The 15,758-nt window shown below is 33.4% G+C and overlaps 1 protein-coding gene and 1 pseudogene across 1 annotated transcript; one reads left to right on the forward strand and one right to left on the reverse strand.

Annotated features, from left to right (window-relative positions):
• Positions 5,621-7,177, forward strand: LOC104780139 (annotated as a pseudogene).
• LOC104780140 (cytochrome P450 708A2-like) lies at positions 11,643-14,007 on the reverse strand. The gene is made up of 8 exons (XM_010504612.2): positions 13,742-14,007; positions 13,352-13,676; positions 13,114-13,266; positions 12,656-12,889; positions 12,469-12,561; positions 12,311-12,389; positions 12,121-12,227; positions 11,643-12,021 (listed from the first exon to the last, which is right to left on the reverse strand). Exons 1-8 carry the CDS (start codon positions 13,948-13,950, stop codon positions 11,803-11,805), a joined length of 1,419 nt encoding a protein of 472 aa, XP_010502914.1. The 5' UTR covers positions 13,951-14,007; the 3' UTR covers positions 11,643-11,802.

Below are 15,758 nucleotides of genomic sequence, written 5' to 3' on the forward strand. Positions count from 1 at the left end.
TTTTTTTTTTTTTTTTTTTGACAGCAATCATATCACGTGTATCACGTGTACAATTTTTTTAGTTCCTTAATTATTGAAGCAGGAAGGCCAGCTGTAAACTTCATTATATTATGAACTAGACGTATCTTGTTGACTAAATAATAACTAGATTTTAATTTTATTTTAATATTTATTTCCTTAATTATTGAAGCAGAAGGCCAGCTGTAAACTTCATTATATACTTCATTATATGAACTAGACGTACTTGTTGACTGAATAATAACTAGCTTTTAATTTTATTTTAATATTATTAAAAAATATATGTTATATTTTATATTTGTTTTAATAAATTTTAATTAATATTTAGATTCTATAATTTTAAATTTGTGTTTAGTACTGGTAAAATTTGACGTAACACCTTTAGTTAACTTACTTGATATCAAACTAAAATGTTTTGTGTATTTTAGTATATACCAATATCCGTAAAAAACTATATAATCATATTTATGTAAACTTCAATTCATTCCATAATATCATCAGCAAAAATTTATTTACTTTTTAGTAAGTTAAAAGTATGTAGAATATTTAAATTATGAATACTATTTTATTTAAAATTATTTAAATATGTTTTTTGGATATTATAAATAATAACTTCAAGTTTTGATGTTTATTCAAATGACAAGGATTTAATTATGTAAGTCCTACAAATAAAATATTATATTACCAAATATACTTCGGAATTAATAATAGAATATATAAAACAAAATAATATATTTCATCTCCTTGATATAATACTAAAATCAACTAAATTTTAAAAAATTGAAAAAATATTCATTTAGGTTAAGTGTCACATTGTTAACTATATTTAATAATTTAACCAAATCAGTGATCAGCTAACTTTTTGACTAAATAATAGTAATGTAAAATATTTCTTTTTGGATTAAGATGGAATTTTTTTAAACAAGTTAAAATATATTAGATCTGTTAGGATTTTGTTTTGTTTCATTTTGTCATATTTTAAAAATATCTATACATAATTTATGTTTATTTAGTATATGTAACACCCGTGAACCGGAATCCCGGTTTTAGGTGTGCATCAATCGATGCAAGGTTCGTTTTTGTGGGACGACTTAATTTAAAGGCATATGTTGTTGCGTTTTGGGTTTTGGAAAACCCTAATGTCGGGTATAAAAGGGATAAACTCGACGTTTTGGAGAGTTAGCCACTTTTGTCGTCCCAGAGAGAAAAAGAAAGAGAGAAAACTTTTAAAAAGTTTTTGTGAACGGTCTTGAGAAGTTCTAAGCTGTTTCTTGTGAGGTGTGTCTGTAGGAGTGGAGATTTGAGGCTGAGGACGTGAGAGGAGCTTGCTAGGAGGCTATTTTCGTGAGTTTTAGAATCAGATTCGTCATTCTCAAAGGTGAGTGCGTGACCATGGATGATCTAAGCGATTATATGTGTATTTTGTGGGATTTTGGCTGTTGATTGCTTGTTTGCTTGCTTGTAAGTGTTGGGTGTGGTATATGTGGACTTTGGACGGCGTTTCTAGCATCACATAGCCAAGAGGAGTCGGAGGAGATCGTGTTCGGCAATGCTTCGCGCGATTGCATTGATTGATGCAGAGTGTGCATTGGTCAATGCAGCTAGGGATTTGATGATGACGATGAGCGTTGCATCGGTCGATGCAAGGAGTGCGTCAGTCGACGCAATGGCACAGCGACTACGCATGTGTTTAGCGTTGTATGGTTTGCTTGTTTCTTTGTGTATTGATTGTGTTTGTCTTTTTGCTTGTGTGTATAGCCAAATTAATGGAAGGATCGCCTCACTGAGTATTTATGATAATATTCACGCTTCTCAATTGTTATTTGCGGTGTAAAGCAAAGTATGATTGTGGAATCAAGACGATAAATCAGAGGATGTTTTAGAGGCTCAATTGTTTGTTCTATGCTGGTGTTAGGTTGCTAGAATGGAACAATGTGGTCTAGAACGGTTGTTTAGGTTGTTGGTTCATTGTTCTATGACTTTGTTTATGTTATTCTTTGGAATTGCTGGATTTGTCTTGAAATATTGATATTAGTTATTTAAGTATTTGTTGGATAATTTGATTGTTTAATGTTAGTTATTTTCCGCTGTTTGATTTGAATGTTGTTAGATTGATGGTGAGTATGAGATCAATAATTAATTATTATATTAAAAAAATAGGTTGTGTCATTTCAGTATATTATGACCATTCAAATTCTGGAGTCGGTTTATTCAATTGTTTAAAAAAATCAATGTTAATCATATTATATTATATAAAAATAAAAATACATTTATAGTTTCTTAATTACTGTGCTTTTAGTTTAGCTAAAAAGCTTATAAAGTGGAAAACAAAAAGAATAAAATTTGATTTTTTGATAAAGTCAATGTTCAATATTATTATATTTTGTAAAAATAAGAATACATTATTATTAGAAAAGTACATTTGAAATATAATTTATTAAATACTATAAATTAAAATTAGAAAATAAATAAAAAAGTATATGTGCTTTTTGATTAGTTAAATATTAGGTACCAAAAATGACCGCACTCATTTTATAATTAATTAACTAATAACCTTATAATTATTAATTTATTCCCACAATTAAAATCTAAACTATCGTAAATAACTAACCAACAATTTCATCAAACAAACTAGCAATTAAACCATTATGTAAAACAAGAAATAAACTAAAACAATCAGAATAATAGTAAACTAACAATACGAGACGAGAACCTAGATTATCTTTTCTTTCTTGTCAAGGTCGTACGGTCACATTTTTTCTTTGCATGTACACAATAGATATGTGTAAATATTGTCACAAATATTTAGTGACGCGATCTTTCCGTGGAAGAACTATACACACAAACAACTAAGTTAATGAACAATAACAATCAAACCATGGCAATCAGGAAACACAAACACATTCATGTATGATGGTCTCGATCGACACTCACCCGTAAGTATGTGTGTAATCTTATAAAAGCAACCACACGCAGGGGCGGATCTATATGGTGATTGTTAAAAAGTTTCAAATCCTTAATCCTTGTAAGTATAGTTCGTTCTACTAGCTTATTTGGTAGAGGTGCCCCACCCATTATCTTAGGTAAGCTGTTTGATACTCTTCGTTTTGATGCTAGATAGAGATAGCAAAAAACCAAACTCAAACACAGAGAGCTTTAAACTTTGAACGAGTTATTACTTACTAATGTCTATGACTAGTAAATCATTTAACAAATTATGACTTTACCAGTTTATCTAAATATACATAGAGTTTAAATTTGTATATATAATATGTATACATATAATCTCATTATAAATATATTTAACCAAAATAAAAATAAATTTTAAATAAACCAATGGTGGAAAGTTATATTAATTAAAAATAATTACATAAATTTAAAAATATTTTAATAAACTGTTATATGTGCCCAATACAAATTTTCTTCCTGTATCTGCCCATGTTTATCTTATTATATAAACTTTGATGACAAAATTACTAATTAACAAGATCATGACAAATGTCAATTGTATCATTCAGATGTTGACACATGTCAATTCTAAATTTATTAAAATTTTTAAAATATAAAAATGTAAAAATTCAAAACCTACCATAAAAAGGTTGTATATAAAAGTAAAATATAGAAAATAAAACCTAAGTTTATTTAAAATCTTTTAAAGAAAAAAACCTTTGTAAACTTCGAAATGTAAAACAAAACTATTAAAAGTTTTTAAAATATTAAAAGGCAATTATAAGAAAATTATAAAATTTAAACAGCTTTAAAATTTTAAAAAAATCATTATAAGGAAAATATATATATAAATAAAATTCGAGCTTAAAATATATTTTATTTCTTTTAATTTTAAGTTGCTAATTTTACAAGAAAATTGATTACTTTTTATATAAGATAAAAAAATGATTGTGAAAATATACAATTAATTACTGTTTCTAAGAAAAAGATGGTTGAAGTAAAAAAAAAAAAAAAGATCGTCTCATATTTTTTTCACCAATCAAATAATTTATTCAAAAAAACTGTTACTGGAATATATAAGATATGAGTATGTAATATTAATTTAGCGTTTTTTAACTATAAAAATGTAAAAGTAAAGAGACATATAATATGTTATTTAATGTGTTCATAAAGATAATTTGTTGGTAGTAGTAAAGACTAAAGAGTATATTTTAACAGTAAAATATATTTGTGTGTACAAATACATTTTTAGTGGTAATGTATATAGTAAATTTGTAAATGGATATACATTAGTGTATTACAGAAAACAAAAAAAATAACTATTTTCTATAACTAAAAGTTTATCTCTTTACTTTTATACATTGTTTTGACTTATGAAAAAAATTAAATATATATTCTTTGTTAAATTTAACAATAAATTAACTAAAAGTTTAACTTTGAACATATTTACAACTATTTTCTTTAACTAAAAGTGTATCTATTTACTTTTTTTTTTCAACCAAACAATAAATTAAAAAGAATTTCCTTGGTTAGTTGTCCAAGCTGGAGGGAAGAGGTTTACAAAAGAAACTTCAGAGATAAGAGAACGCGAAGCACGGACAAGACAATCTGTCTTCGTATTTGACGCACGGAGGATCCAAGAGATATAGAATAGTGGGAAGGACTCAAGCAATTTAAACTCATCGAGCAGGTTGGAGAAGGACGGCCAATCTTCAGAGACTGCACAATAGTGAGTAACTCACCCAATCAGTCTCGAAATGTTGACAAGCGATCCCTGCAGCACGTATCCGCTCCATGACCGACAACAACACTTCTAACTCCGAATGTAGGGGAGGGATCCGTCTTAGACTCTTGGCCTCCAACAACAAGGTTCGCTCATCATCAACACAACACCACCAGCCCAATCCTGAATGCATATTGGTTGTTTTCCAAGAACCATTAATCTGACAACCAAGTGAAGAATTTTGGACCTCCGAAGACGCAGATAGAGCTGACATGACTGCCATAAAAGAGAACGCCTCTTTCCAGGCTAACTTCCCAAAGCCTGAGCAATTGTTCATTCGCCTCGATCTCTAAATTTGTTTTTTTTTTTAGTTATGGTCTTCGAGATTGTCCATAAATTCTATGATAATTGAAGAAGTTGATCAGAATCACCCTGTTGAGAGGCAATCTTCCAGAAAACAAAATCCAAATTCGAGTACACTGACTCATATGAAAAACCCTCTGACGAGACCAGAATTGGAGATAAACTTCACACGAGCGAGGGCATTCAAAGAAAACATGATTAATAGTCAACCGCATAGTCGCACCATTTACACCAAAATCACATTGGACAACTCAGTGTATCAATTTATTTTTATAGATAATTTTTACCTACTAAAAATAATTATTTTATATTTTTTGTTAAATTTAATTTTATTTTAAAAATTATAAACCCGCACATCGGACGGGTCCTAATTTAGTACATGTATAAAATCTAAAAATATCTTGTAAATATATCATAAATATTATATAAAGCTTTATTAGTGTTTGAGTCGAGTTTTCAAATAATAATTATCATCTAACACTACTATATAAAATTTATACCTTTTCTGATTTTAACGAGAACAATTTTGAAAATGCAGTTCGCGAGTCCTAGACTCCTAATTTATACTTTGTTTTTCACCTAAATTTAATCAGTGGGACCTCCTAATACAGCCAACAGATGTTCTATAAGAAACACAGTTCTCTTCGTCCAAAGAGGAAATCAAGTAAAAGAAAAGAAAAGAAAAAAGAGAAAGATAAACGATCATCCGATGGATACAGTGAAGGTTGAAACCATTGGTAGAGAGATCATAAAGCCATCAACTCCAACTCCAAATGATCTCCGAACTCTTCAACTCTCTATTATGGATCTCCTGATGCCTCCGGTTTACGCAGTTGCATTTCTTTTCTACACCAAAGATGATTTGATATCTCAAGAACAAACTTCCTTAACTCTCAAAAGTTCCCTGTCCGAGACCTTGACAAAATTCCACCCTTTCGCTGGAAGAGTCAATGGAGTCACCATCGACAGTACCGACGAAGGAGCTGTCTTTGTGGACGCACGCGTTGACTGCACTCTCTCTGACTTTCTGAGATCCCCAGATACCAAATCCCTCCAACAGTTGCTTCCTGTAGATGCCGAGCCCATTCCTACATGGCCGTTGCTTCTTGTGCAAGCAACCTACTTCAAGTGTGGTGGCATGGCCATCGGAATCTGCATCGCCCATAAGCTCGCCGATGCAGCCTCTCTCTCGACTTTCATCCAATCTTGGACTGCCACTGCTCGAGGAGAGAGCGACTCGGTGGCTAATCCTGACTTTGATTCCACAAAGCTTTACCCACCAGCAAATGAGGCCATTAAAATTCCAGGGGAGGATCAACAAGGTAAGAGAACAAGTGTCACGAAGAGATTTGTGTTTGTAGCATCTAAGATCGAAGAGCTCAGGAACAAAGTTGCTAGTGATGCTGTGCCTCGACCTACGCGGGTCCAGAGTTTGACTTCACTTATTTGGAAATGTGTTGTGGCTGCATCGACAGACACAGTTCGTGAGAAAGTTCTGTACCAAGCGAATAACTTGCGGTCCAAGATACCACCCTTTTATCGGAAAACCTAATGGGTAACCCTTTGTACTCCACCCTGACCTTGAATGGAAAAGGCATGGAGAGTGTAGAAATTGTTAAGGAACTACAAAAAAGAAACGAGGAGTTATCCCATTTGATTCAACATGAGGAAGGGTCATCAGGTTTGACAATAAGTTTGAAATTGCTTGGTGCAATGGCGGATACCAAGTTTAGCTACGAGCTTTATGACATGCACGTTGTCAGCAGCTGGTGCAAGATTCCTCTTTATAAGGCTTGCTTTGGGTGGGGACTTCCGGTTTGGGTCTCTGGAAATGTTTCTCCAATTCTAGACAATGTGACCGTGTTAATCGACTCTAAGGACGGTCAAGGAGTTGAAGCATGGGTAACACTGCCTCAAGAGGAGATGTTACTGTTCGAGCAGAGCACAAAACTGCTTGACTTTGCATCCCCAAATCCAAGTGTGTTAATCTAAATCTTTGAGTCATAATGACAAAAGATGTCTATTTCGTATCTTATTGTTACTGTGCTGATGATGGTTGGTAAGATGTAACTTTCTTTAAAATGTTTTCAAAATGTTCTCTATAAGATGTGACTTTTCTTTTTACATGTTTCAATATATAATAAATAATAAATAAATAAATCCGATTACTTGAATCTCATTCAGATTGCATGGATCACCCAAGATAACGAAATGCTTGTAGTCAACAATTGGGGCCTTAAATAGTTAAATTTTTGTTTGCTTCTAGGCTATTGACTTCAACTTAAGATCCACATGTGTCTAATTAATATACATCGCCTAATCTAGCTAGAAGCAGTTTTGGAAACATAAACAAGACTTCAGAATATAGATGCAAGATTTGCGTTTGTGAATCGAGTTAAAAAAATACTACTCCGATTATTATATTACTCCGACAAGTAATGGAGTATATGTTAATGAAGTATATAACTTAATGAAGGGCTAATTTTTTTTTAATGTGAATCGAGTTAAAAAAAAAATACTACTCAGTATATGGAGTCAAAAGCTGGAACAAAGCAAGTGTGTAAAAATGATGTGGTATGATAAAATTCACATGCATTTAAGTTTTTGTTTTTTTTCATACATTCAAAATTTTCACCAACCATACTTTCATTATTATATAAAAAAAAAATCATGGCCACGATTGGACAGTTATAAAAAACAAAAACTACAAAGTCTTTAACTATGAACATAACTACACAATCTTAAACTATGAATATAACTAAACTATTAGTCTATTAATATAGATACACATCAAAACCATATCAATTATTTTATTGGATGAAGATTTTGGGTCAATTATGATCAAATACTCCAATTATTGGAGATTCATAAACAAATATATGATTATCATATGACGAAACTTGAGACTTGAGAGTCATATATGATCAAATACTCCAATTATTGGATATGCATAAACAGATGTTAATGATTCCGATGCGACATCAACTAATATTAACAATTACTATTATATTATAGGTATGTTGCTTTTTTTTTGCACTAAAGAATAGCGAACATATAAATATTTTGTCAGTTTTATATTAAAGGAATATTTTTATGGTTAACAGATAATAGCAAGAAAAAAAAAAGCTAAAATCACAAAATATAACAATTCCGACTTTTTTTTTTTAAAATGTCAACGAAACACGGTGAATTCAGTTACTAAGATATGACCGTAGCCAAAGTATCCCATATTCAAACCGGACGAAACAAAACCAACAAATTAAGCTGGGTGGATGAGTAAAAAAAATCAGCAAAATTCTAAACCAACAAAGACCAACCAGAACGAGTAATGTTGACGTTATGAAAGCCTTCAGTCATCGATTGGAAAAAAAAGAAAGAAGAAACAATAACTAAGATAAGAAGAACAAGATAATGAATATTATATTATGTTGTTGTTTCGAATGAGTATTATATTATGTTGTTGTACCATTAAATTAGATAAATTCGAGATATCATTTTTGATTCCGTATCTATTCTAATTTCCATGTCATCTCAATTGTAATTATGTTGATACTGAAAAGATTAAGAGCATGAGACCTTCTCCGTTGCTGGGTTCATAGAAGAGTTTTTAGTATTTAGTTGAAAAAAAATTAATCATAACAAAAAAAAATATAAAAACTCATCTATACTCAAACTTAGTTTAAGAGACGCTACATGTCATCATTTTATTGGGTGAACAAAATAATACAAAAGGAAATTTTTTTTTGTGGGAAAGATCGATTTTATTCTTTTTCTTTTCTCTCTTCTCTTTCTCTCGCGATTGAATCCCCGAAACGAGAAAACAATTTGGAATCAGAAGTTTCAAGGTTTGGATCAAGTTTGAATCGAAGGACCTGGAATCAGAGCAAGGGTTTGGATTCGATGGGAATAGAGAGAAGGCGATTTGAATCGAGTTTGGAATCAGAGGAAGCAAATCGATTTGGAAGCCAATCGCGAAAGAAAGAATCGAGTTTCATTGGAGATGGATGCGGTTTGAATTTGGAGTCAAATAAATCGAAAGAGATTGAATCAATAGATGTTGCCAGGCTAGTTTCTCATTACAATTGTATGAATCACAAATTGTTTTATGATTAGGGTTCTTAGATTTTGGATCGCAAATTAAGGTTATTTGATGTTTGTTGGAAAATTAGGGATCTTGGTGCTACATTTCTGTTTACTGTTTGATCTCATATGCTTGTGACGGGGATTTTGATAATGTGAAATGCTTCCCTTCTGTTTAGGTATATTGAGCTTGAAAGATGTCTTTGATCTTGTGGTTACCTGATGTAATCTCTTTAGCGGTTTCTTATTTCGCTTTGTTTCCTTTTTAGGGTTCTTATTTCCCTATTGCTTGATGTTTTTTCTTTTCTATTTAGATTGTAGAGGTTCAAGGCATTGTGGGAGGGAAAGATGGGTTGCCTATATCGTGTTTTTGGTTACTTTCCATCTATACACCTTTTTACTTGTTTATTTAAAATTGGCTTTTGTTGGTGAGGTATGGTTTTTCCTTTGTGTATGTGTTTTCCAGATTTTCTTCACAGATTACCTCAATCCATTTCCGTATATACACACTCAGATTAAATATGATCAATTGATCATAGATTCCTCCCAAACGAGTTTATTCTTATGACTTGTCCTTTTACCTAGTTTTTGTATTGAATGCTATTATATATCTTAGGATTGTTAACTCTGAGCTTGTCAGGTTAAAAGGCTTGAGATATGCTTTAATCCTCTTTCTCTTAGCGATCTGCAGCTATTTTAGAAAATTTTGACCCCTGAGTTGTGGATTGTGCTAATGATAGGATCGATTTTACTCTTCTATAGAAAACCTATAACTTTTATCACAGGTGAAAAAGCACAATCAGGCTGGTTCGGCCCGGCTCAAAACTCGCAAAGCCCACATATGTTTGAGTCCGGCCTAGCACGGCCCGACCCTAACAAGACTACATGAATTTTTGGGCTTTTTTGGGCTTATCTTATAGATCAAAAATTCAAACTTATAAGTTTATAACATGTCTTAAAAAGCAATGTTTAAAGGTGCAGTATAAAACAAATCAATCAAAATTTAAATAACTCATCTATATTCACAAAAACGAACTTAATTTAAAAGAACTTTTGTAAAACCAGATGAATTTTAACTCATAAAGATTTTAAAAATATTAAGTAAGATTATTAAGTAAATATGAAAACTATGACTATAGTTTTAAACTTTATTTACAATAAATCATTAATCATTGCAATCAAATAAAAATGTTAACAAAAAAATGAACAAATATATTTGTTTAAGGGCTTTTCAGGATGGTCCGAGTCCGATCGGGCTAAGCCCTAACAACCCTATAGTTTGACAGGGCTTAGCTCGAAAGACCCGATTTTATTTGACATATATATTTAAGCTCGAGTACGATGTTTTTGAAAGCCAGGCCGGGCTAGCCCGCGAGCTTTCTCCCTATTTGACCAAGCAAACTACTTTGTGAGGAGATCTAGATCCAAGGAGCAGAGAGATGATGTAATTGACTTCAAGAGGAGCACATGCCACATACAATACACAAAGTTACAAAGGCGTTTCAAAGTCTCAGATTTGGCGTTGAGGGACTGGTACCTCATAAGAATGACCTCACTGGGAGAAACCATAAGAAGAGACAGAAGGAGAGGGAGGAGATGAAGCTGAAGCATGATTAGATTCGCTGAATGAGTACTCGATGAACCTTTGGTGCGTTCATCGTCTAAATAGACAAAAAGTAAGTTGAGGTAGTAGAGCAGAACACAGGGACGACGAAACAGTTTTTCAGCGGCGCTGATCTGATTCGTCGCTGCCGAAGGAGAAGACATTGGAGATTGTGCCAAAGAGGGGAGAGGCTAGGGCGAACTATTGTTTCAATAACTCACATGAATTTAAACTTTAAACATACATTTTAACTATAAGAAATGATATTCCTAATATTCTAATGGAACATGATCGGAGTACTCGGGTTGGTAACTAAGATTTATAAATCATATTTGGATATATATTTTTAATACACTTGTTCTACTTTGCTTCGGTTTCTTCTGGGTTCAGATCGGTTCTCGTGTTATAGCTCGGATGGATATTTTATGGGTATTTATGGGTATATACTTATAGTTCATGTCTTATTTACCATCATCCCCAAATAAACTTTTAAGTTCAAAGCTCCAGCTAGATCCTTTAGCCGTAAACTTTTCGCGATTCTTGTCGTTCATCTCACTCACCAAGTGCTTTGCTTGAATGTGGCTAGACTGAAGCTATGGCCCTGTTCGTTTAACTACATGTGTCATGTGTGCAACTCTAGCTGTGATAAACTACTGCACCCGAGTTGTTTAATTTGTCAAGTTATGTCTCGTATATATGATTTTTATTGAGAATAACATAAAAGATATTGGAAGTATATATGTTTATTTAGGAAACCAGTGCCCATATGATGATAGTTTTTTTTTTAAAGTAATCTAATCGATAAAAATTATGCGAAGAGATTCCAAGTGAGCGCACATTTATTGATAGAGATTGAGTTATCCTAATTTTGGATAGAGATTTAGAAAAAATTAAGTAATATATATGTATCTTTCAATTCCAAGTGCGCACATTTATTTAATTTTAAACAAATCTTGATAAACTTTGGATAGAGACTGAGTTATCCTCAATGTGAATATGAAACTTATATCATGTGTACTTAATTAAATAAACCTTATATCATTTAGATAGCTTTAAGATCTCCAAATCAATTGATGGGAGAGATGTTCATATGAATGCCATTGGGGAAAGAAACTAGTGGTGTACGAGTGGCCTCGCTGTCATGTGCCATCGAGAAATCGTAGTTGATGACAAGATGGTGAAGAAACATTGCAATCTGAAGCCTTGCAAATTCTGCACCAGGACACAATCTCACTCCACCTCCAAATACCATGAACGACTTAGAAAAATTGACCAGCTTTTGGCCCTGTTTCAAAATTTTCATCAATTTTTAAATTATTCGAATGATATATTTTTGATTAGATATCGAAAATGCTTTACATAGACTAAAATGATCAGTATATACCTCCCATCTCCAAGGATTAAACTCGTAAGGGTTCTCATATACCGCAGGATCATAATGCCTTAGTGAAGTTGCAAGAAACACCATCCAACCCTTTGGAATCGTATATCCTGTTACCAGTTCTCGCACCACAAAACGTTCAATTTAGAAAATATGTTTCAGAAAGTGGCCGTATTTTAATAGTAATACTTGCCTTGGATTTCAACATCTCTTAAAGTCTTCCTAAACATTACAGGAGCCAGATTTACCAGTCTAAGAGACTCATTAATCACCTGCATTGCAACATAGGCTTCGTTTTTAATCTCTTCCTCATATTATAATTGAAATTACTAAAAGATATCTAAAAGTTACCATGTTGGTGAAAGTCATGTCGTTTCTGTACTCTTCCCAGCTCACTTCAGATTTCTTATCAACTCTGTTTTGAAGGATAGCATTATGCTCTCTCTGCCATATTATAAGCATATAATGTCAAATCCATGCTTCTCTTGTTTTCTTTTAATAAGTGAAAACTTGTTAGCTATGTATCGATATATATTACCTTCATCTCTAAGAGAACTTTAGGGTTTTTTGTAATGTACTTTACTGCCATGGATATGACCACAGAAGTAGTATCTTTAGCGGCGATCGGAATAGTATAGGTTTGGAAAATAACGTATTTGTCATCTAAAACGACATCTTCTATTATCGTATTAAGGATATCGTCATGCTTCTCTCCCGATTCTTTCCTTGATAAGAGAACACTTTTTATCACCTTCATTGCGTCTCTGCTTGCCTGGATGCAGTTAATAGAGACATTTTTAGTCTTTTAGAGTAAAAATTTGTTGAAAAATCAATATTTTTCCAGCTGTAATTTAATAAATAAAAATATAACCTAAGATCTAATTAAAGGTTTCATGATATTTTATAAATTAATAAAACATCATGATTCTAATGTTATTAACTTATTAAAGTTACTGTATAAAAGATATTCTTAAAAACAAAAGACAAATTACTTACCATACAGGATCTGTACAACGATTTCCAGGAAGAAAGACTAAAGAATGACTGATACCAATCAAGATTGAAGGCCATGAAGATGTTCTTCAGATTTTCTGCAGCCTCTGCTCCGAGGGTACTTATCAACTTGGGAATCAAGTGCTTTACTATCAACTACAAACGTACCAACAAAACTATTGTTAAATAATTTTAATTCATCTATACCCAAAAACTAATAAAAAAGAACTTATGTACATACGTTTCCAGCTGCCTCCTTAATATCGAAGCTCCCCACGCTAGCCTTTGATCTAAGACCCTCGCAGGTTCCTCGGTCGATGTTTCCTAGTAACTTCTTCTTCAAACCGTCAGGGCCAAAAATGTTCAGAGTGATTTGTTTGAAATGCTTGTAGGTCTTTCCATGATTGATAATTGCTTCGTCTTTTCCTAAGACTTTGCCAAACGCACCAGGAAGGCTAAATGTGAAAGCCGTGTTCTCTTGCCGAAAAACCTCAACCATTACATCAGGATCTGTCACTACCACGGTGTTGGATCCAAAAACGTTGGTCCGAAATATTGCCCCGTACCTAAAACGTTCACAAGATTACAAACATATATTTGCAGATATACTTAAAGTATTCTAACACTTTACCTGGACATCCTCTTGGTTATAAAGGGTGAGGTCTCGTTGAATCCATAAGATTTAAAGAAGTCTAGTGTCTCTCCGATGATCGGGAAACCCATGGATCCCGGAGGTAACTTGCCATTGCACTTGGGGTTTGACCATCGGTACAACCATCTGCTGATCACTACGACAACTAAAGCTGTAACACATATTGAAACGTTCCAAATGATGTCCATTTTAGTGTGCCTTTGAAGTTTGAAGGGTTATTAGTTCGGATCTTTAGCGTCTCTTATATAGAGAAGAAGAAAATAAGCGCAACAGAGTTTTTATTGTGTCTTTATGACGTTATCATGATTTTTCAACATCCTTCTGCATTTTTTTTTTCACTGAATAATATATATTAGAAAGGATGTTAGCTGTTTTATCTTTACAAAAGCACCCACTAACCAGCATACCAAAAAACACGGGCAATCAAAATAGCCACCCTGAAGAGCTATATAAACGAATAGAAGCACAATCAGAGACAAAAAGGTTATGAAGCCAAAAAGGATACCCGATTGCTACATAAGATTGACGGCGATCCAAACTTGTAACACTCTTTGCGATTAGATGAGCGACAAGGTTAGAGCTTCTTTCTTCTAACGACATTTTCCACTGCAAAAAACTTCCCAGGGCATTACCTACAGAGCGTGACTGAAACTTGAAAGAAGGTCAAGCTGGAGGTCTTTGAACAGCTCCCATAAGAGCCGAATCCTCAGAAGCGAAAACAATCTTATCAAAGTTTATACTTTTCATACTTTCAATTGCCCATAACCAACATAGAAGACTAGCATCCATCTTGCTAAAAACTGAAGCAAAGGATCTTCGACTATGCATAAGAGTTTCCCCTTTCTCGTTTCTTAAAACCCAAGCAGCTCCTCCTGTACTCGTTTCTTTATCCCATGAAGACCCTAGGTTGCATTTTTCCAACCTTGGATCGGAGGATACCAACCTTTTTTCCCCAAAGCCGCTTTCGACCTCTCAATTACTGCATCTGCAACGGTTAAGGACTGCGCATGAAACCACTGGGAAGCATTATCTCTAATCTTGGCTACTGTTCTAGAAGCACAAAATCTTCTGCCTTCAAACGAGAATAAGTTCCTGTTTTTCCAAAGCTGCCATAAAATCCATGGGAAGGCTGTTCTAACTTCCACAGGATATTTCGAATTTTTGCTCACCAACAGTAGATAATAGATGTTTTGGAAAACTGATTCAGAATCAAACCCATTGCATGGGACAGGAAAATTAAACATAGCCCAAACCTGTCTAGCAACTGTGCAAGAAAAAAGTACATGATTGACTGATTCCCCTTCCAAACCACAGCTTTGACATCTAGAATCAACCTTCATCCCTCTCGATAACATTTTATCAACAACAGGAATAGCTCCACTCACTACTTTCCACATGAAATTACGGATTTTAGTAGCAGTGCTGATCTTCCAAATCTGATTCTTGATGGGTAAAACTGTGGTTGCATCAAAGCTTCTGTTAGTAGATCAATCTTTTCTCTCTGATAAGCTGCCCAGTAACCAGACTTGACAGAATACGCACCACTCTTAGTGTGTTCCCAAATCAGATAATCCTCTGAAGACATAACAGGTTTGATCTTGAGAATTAGCTCCACATCCCTAGGGTAAAAATGATATTGCAACTTAGCCAAGTCCCAAGTTTGAGTAGTGCTATCCAGTAAATCCTTCACCATAAGATCCAAATCAAACATAATGTTTTTCATAAGAGGGGCTCTCATGATCCCATCCATCACCCACCTAGATGACCATACAAAGGTTGAGGCTCCATCTCCTATCATCTGTCTGAGCCCTCTTTTTAGGAGATCCCTTCCATGAAGGATACTTTTCCATGCAAAGGAGGGTCTATGGCCAAGAGTTGCACTCAAGAAATCGCAATCAGGAAAATACCTGCTTTTGAAAAAACGTGCAAATAAGCAATCCTTGTCTTGCAACACTCTCCAAGCTTGTTTAGACAAAAGAGCCTGATTGAATATTTG

The sequence above is a fragment of the Camelina sativa genome, chromosome 4 (assembly GCF_000633955.1).
Source record: "Camelina sativa cultivar DH55 chromosome 4, Cs, whole genome shotgun sequence".
In the NCBI taxonomy this organism is placed as follows: Eukaryota; Viridiplantae; Streptophyta; class Magnoliopsida; order Brassicales; family Brassicaceae; genus Camelina; species Camelina sativa.

Coding starts and splice junctions, on each gene's coding strand:
- LOC104780140 (XM_010504612.2), bottom strand. CDS start 13,950: ATGGACATCATTTGGAACGTTTCAATATGTGTTACAGCTTTAGTTGTC. Junction 13,267..13,351: donor TTAAGGAGGCAGCTGGAAAC/GTATGTACATAA, acceptor GTACGTTTGTAG/TTGATAGTAAAGCACTTGAT. Junction 12,022..12,120: donor TTAATCCTTGGAGATGGGAG/GTATATACTGAT, acceptor ATTTTGAAACAG/GGCCAAAAGCTGGTCAATTT.